A 5467-nucleotide genomic window follows, 5' to 3' on the forward strand; every position below is an offset into this window, starting at 1 on the left:
GAGTTTCCTTCTCTCAATATTTATGATGTGGAAACTGAGAAGCAGAGCATAAAATGATTTCTAGTTCCAAGAATTTGAGTTACTGTAATGGATTGTCTAGTATACATATAACCCACTGCTGAAGTTAATTTCTTTTCTTCAACCAACTACAGGGTAAACATAAACACCCCAATACTATTAAGGATACTGGATCATGGAGAAAATTATACATATATCTTTTTCATTTGAGTGATATCATCCTGTTCTGCAACTGAAAAGCTATATAAACCTGAATGCATGGCAGGTTGGAACCATACCAGGGTGAAGGAATTCCTTCTGGTAGGTTTAACTGAAAACCCTAATTTGCAGATCCCTCTTTTTTTGCTTTTCACCCTTATTTATTTCACCACTCTGGCAGGTAACTGGGGGATGATTATCCTGATCTGGTTAAATGCCCATCTTCATACTCCAATGTACTTCTTCCTTAGCAACCTCTCTTTTTGTGATATATCCTACTCTACTGTCTTTGCTCCTAAGATGTTGGTCAATTTCCTGTCGAAACACAAGTCCAGCACATTTTCTGGTTGTGTTCTACAGAGTTTCTTTTTTGCAGTATATGTAACGACAGAGGGCATCCTCCTAGCTATGATGGCTTATGACCGCTATGTGGCAATAGCTAATCCCTTGTTGTACACAGTCATAATGACCCAAAGGGTTTGTATTCAGATGGTCGTCGCATCTTACTTGGGTGGGCTCATTAACTCGCTCATGCACACAATAGGTTTGCTCAAACTAGACTTCTGTGGTCCTAACATTGTGAATCATTATTTCTGTGACATTCCCCCTCTTCTGAAACTCTCCTGTTCTGATGCCCATAACAATGAAATGCTGCTTTTAATATTCTCTGGGGTCATTGCAATGTTCACTTTCACTATCATCATGGTCTCTTATATGTACATCATCATTGCCATCCAAAGAATCCGCTCAGCTGAGGCGAGGTACAAAGCCTTCTCCACTTGCGCCTCTCATCTGACTGCTGTGACCTTATTCTATGGGTCTGTGACCTTTAGTTACATCCAGCCAAGTTCTCGGTATTCCCTGGAACAGGAGAAGGTCTCTGCTGTGTTTTATACATTGGTGATCCCCATGCTAAACCCACTGATTTATAGCTTACGAAATAAAGATGTGAAAGATGCAGTCAAAAGGTCAATATGGTGGAAGAGAACTCCCAACTGACCCAATCTTGTCCATGGCTTTGTTAGCCGAACATTAAATAGATAGACTTTCCTTAAAATTGTATCACAGACACAAACACCAACAAAACTATAATCAGGGTAGTCTCATGAAATTGAAGACATGAGTGTTGAGTTTGACACGAAGACTGAAAATCCCTGTATTTTACCATTCATTGTTTTGTGACTCAACAGTTTCATTCTCTCAAGACATAGTACATTTTTTTTCCCTAACAAATTCTATGCTAAACTCTGAAAGATATCACTATGGATTTAAAAGACTCTGACATTGATTCAAATGAAAAAAACACTCCAACAATAGGAATTTATCAAATGCATTCTTATTTCGGAGAAAAAGTGAAATAGCCTCTTGGCATGATTTTCTTGGATCAGATCTTTTTGTTGTTGTTCTAAAAATGCTATCATCCAAGTAAAGACATATATCTCCATTTTTGTATTTAAATTATATTTCTTAATGGTATCTTAGAATAGCTATAGAAAAAATAACTTAATGTCATTAGTTATAATTTATTCATTCAACACTCTTCTGTTTAGTCCCTTTACTTGTACCAGTTACTCTGTGAGATCCAAATGTTAAGATATTTAAGATATGGGACAAAAGCTGTTAGAGGAACAGGTAATGGAGGGATATGGTAAACGAGTTTGCAAAGTATTGTGTGAAGATGAATGCATTACCTAATATTACATCTCAAACTTTTGGAAAGCATGACAGTGTACTGGATAATATAAAATAATATTATGTCATTACTATTATAAAGAAATATATGTATATATAGATGGGTATATACACACACATACATATATACACATAGTAAGCTAAAGATGGAGAGACTGATAAAGCAAATAAGCAATTGCAGTTTGTATCTATAGGTAAGGAACACAGGAGAGATCATTTAAATATTCTTGCAAATCTGTCTTATTCTTGAATCTGTTCTATAAGTTTGAAATGTTTCAAAATTAAAAAAAGGAAAATATGCACTTCTGGATGAAGTACCTTGTGATCAAAACAACATCTATGTAAAAATAACAAAAAAAGCAAGATAAGATAAGAATTATCTGTTGAGTGAAGTTGAGTAGCTATTGAGGAAAAGAGAGTGGGAGGGGCTTAGGCTTCAGAGAGGCATGAACTTGGATATGTGAGCTAACTAGTCTCACTGATTCAGGGCACACTTGACAATGCAGGCTTGGCTTGCATGGAGGGTTCTGGAAAGCGTTCAGCAGACTCAGGAGAGGTTCGGGCAGATATTTTTCAGGTTTCACCACACGGTTCCATTTACCTGGTCTGAAGACCAGGTAAACAAATAAACAGAGGGATGAACACACAATGGACTAGATAGATAGATGATATAGATAGATGATGAATAGATGATAGATAGATAGATAGATAGATAGATAGATAGATAATAGATAGATAGATAATAGATAGATTTAAATGGAAAACTTCTGAGAGTGCCTGGGTGCCTCAGTCCATTAAGCGTCTGACTCTTGATTTCCACTCAGGTCATATAATCTTAGGGTAGTGAGATGGAGCCCTGTGTTGGGCTCTGTGCTGAGCATGGAACCTGCTTAAGATTCTCTCTCTACCTCCCCTCTGCTCCCCCCTTCCTAAATAATTAAGAAAAAGAAAGAAAGAAAGAAAGAAAGAAAGAAAGAAAGAAAGAAAGAAAGAAAGAAAGAAAGAAAGAAAGAAAGAAAGAAGGAAGGAAGGAAGGAAGGAAGGAAGGAAGGAAGGAAGGAAGGAAGGAAGGAAGGAAGGAAAGAAAGAAAGAAAGAAAGAAAGAAAGAAAGAAAGAAAGAAAGAAAGAAAGAAAGAAAGAAAGAAAGATAAAGAAAGAAAGAAAGAAAGAAAGAACTAAAAAACAGAGAGGAATGTTTGGTGTTGTCCCAAACAATACAAATATTAAAGATTGGCATCTTCCAAAGCAGGGGCTCCTGTGCCTTGTAACTGTTCCAGGGGAAGAGAAAACAGTGGTCCTCTCAGCAGTTATGTGGCCTGAGGAGATGAACTGGATTATATCGGAGCTTAAAAACACAGCTGTTTCCCGCCCCCCCCCGCCCCCCCCCCAACAGGAAATTGGCTGGGATGGAAGGTGGAGAGTATAAGAAACTGGTCTGGGCCACAGGGGTAGATTGAAATCTCCCACTCTCCTGCTGTACTTAGAAGGCATGAAATCCTGCTAGAAGGAAGAGCTACCAACAAATGTAATAAAGATTTCCTCCCCAGAACATTTGCCAGATTTTGGTGTTGCTGTAAGCCAGGCAAAAAGGGCCAGAGTTTTCTTTGTGAAGCACAGAAGATTCAGATTTTTGCAGATTCAAATGGAGTTGGAAAGACAGTGATATTTTTCTCAGTCTTTAGGTGCTTGGTTGATAAAATTCCACGAGAGGTAGAAGCTTGCATCAGACACAAGACTGGCAGCCCCCTGAAAATACTGGCTGCAATTTGAAGATGTGCAGGCACACCTCACTTTATTATGCTTCACTTTATTTAACTTTACAGCTACCATGATTTTTTACAAATTGAAGGTTCATAGCATCCCTGCATCAAGCAAGTCTATCAATGTCATTTCAACAGCGCATGCTCACTTTGTATCTCTGTGTCACATTTTGGTAATTCTTGCAATATTTCAAACTTTTTCAATATTATATTTGTTACAGTGATCTGTGATCAATGATGACAACTCGCTGGAGTCTCAGATGATGGTTAAGATTTTGCAGTAAGAAAGTATTTTTAAATTAAGGTATGCACATTGGCTTTTTTAGATGCAATGATATTGCACACTTGATAGACCATAGCATAATATAAACATAATTTTTATATGCACTGGGAAACCAAAAAACCCATTCGACTCACTTTATTGCAGTGTTCTGGAACCAAACGCACAATATCTCCAAGGTATGGCTGTATAGAGCAGGGAGCTAAGTTCACACAACCAAAGAATTAAAACTTAATTTTCTATAGTGTTTAAGGGCTAGAGAGAGAGAGAGAAGCCCACCTCTTAATCAATATTTTGGGAAATCTACACCCAAACAGGGACAAGGCAGAAGAAAAATGAGGTCTAACTTCAACCCAGTCTAGAACCAGTGCAAATACTATCTGAATTAATTTAGTCAGCCTCTCATCCGTTATGCCTTTTTAGAAAGAATAAAGCCCTCCCTGGTAGAAAGTAATGTCATTTTCACTTTCTATGTATCTTTAATCACATGCAAAGAACCAGAAATTATTTTTAAAAAGAGTAAGAATGAGTGGGAGAACAGAAAATATAAGCAGGATCACAGAAGAGCTATGAACCTTAACTTTAAATTCACATCATACATGAAGATTGAGTTAAGATGGATCATAGAAGTAAACGTGTGAAAGATGAAAAAAAATAGAGCCTCTAGAAATAAATATGTCTGTTTCTTCATAGCATCAAAATGGGCAAACATTTCTTAATAAGGATATACAGGGACACCTGGTGGCTGAGTTAGTTAAGCATCTGCCTTCCGCTCAGGTGGCGATCCCAGGGTCCTGGGACTGAGTCTTGCATTAGGCTTCTTGCTCAGCGGGAAGCCTGCTTCTCCCTCTGCTTGTGCTCTCTTTTTCTCTCTCTGACAAATATATTTAAAAAAATCTTTTTTAAAAAAGAATATACAAACACTAAAATAAAAAGAACAATGGGAGAATAGATCTGTGTTTTATTTATTTATTCTTTCTTTCTCCAAATTTTTAGTTAAACCCCAGTTGCTTAACATACAGTATAATATTCGTTTCAGGTGTAGAACTGAGTGATTCAACACTACTATACAACACCCAGTGAGGTTTTGTTTTAAATGAGGACTTCTGTCCCTGGAAATACACCATTACAAGACTAAAAAGGCAAGCCACAGAATATGGAAAAATATTCATAGAGTGTGTACTGGCAAAAGATTCATCCAAAATATTTAAAAAGAATTTGTCAATAAAAGACAAATAAGACAACTAAATATGGAAAAAAAATAGAAAATGTTTATATGAAAGTCATTCAAAATAACCAATAAGCATATGTAAAAATGTTTAATATCATTACTCACATATTTCCAACAGGTGTATGAAAATGGTACAGGCATTTTGGAGAACTGTCTGATGGTAAACTGAATATACAGCTAAGTTATGTCCCAAGATTTCCCAGATATGAATGTGTGTGTTCACAAACATACATGAACAATAATTCTCAGCAGTTTTATTCATAATATTTATATTTATAAACTAGAAA

At 36.6% G+C, this 5467-nt stretch overlaps 1 protein-coding gene across 1 annotated transcript; it reads left to right on the top strand.

The window, feature by feature from the left end:
- Positions 1–276: 276 nt before the first annotated feature.
- Positions 277–1215, top strand: LOC113913562 (olfactory receptor 1052-like). Its single transcript, XM_027577865.2, has one exon. It carries the CDS (start codon positions 277–279, stop codon positions 1213–1215), a length of 939 nt encoding a protein of 312 aa, XP_027433666.2.
- Positions 1216–5467: the final 4252 nt, after the last annotated feature.

This window comes from Zalophus californianus, chromosome 11, assembly GCF_009762305.2.
Source record: "Zalophus californianus isolate mZalCal1 chromosome 11, mZalCal1.pri.v2, whole genome shotgun sequence".
In the NCBI taxonomy this organism is placed as follows: domain Eukaryota; kingdom Metazoa; phylum Chordata; class Mammalia; order Carnivora; family Otariidae; genus Zalophus; species Zalophus californianus.

What these genes read in the sequence shown, in the direction of transcription:
- LOC113913562 (XM_027577865.2), top strand. Translation starts at nt 277, where the DNA reads ATGGCAGGTTGGAACCATACCAGGGTGAAGGAATTCCTTCTGGTAGGT.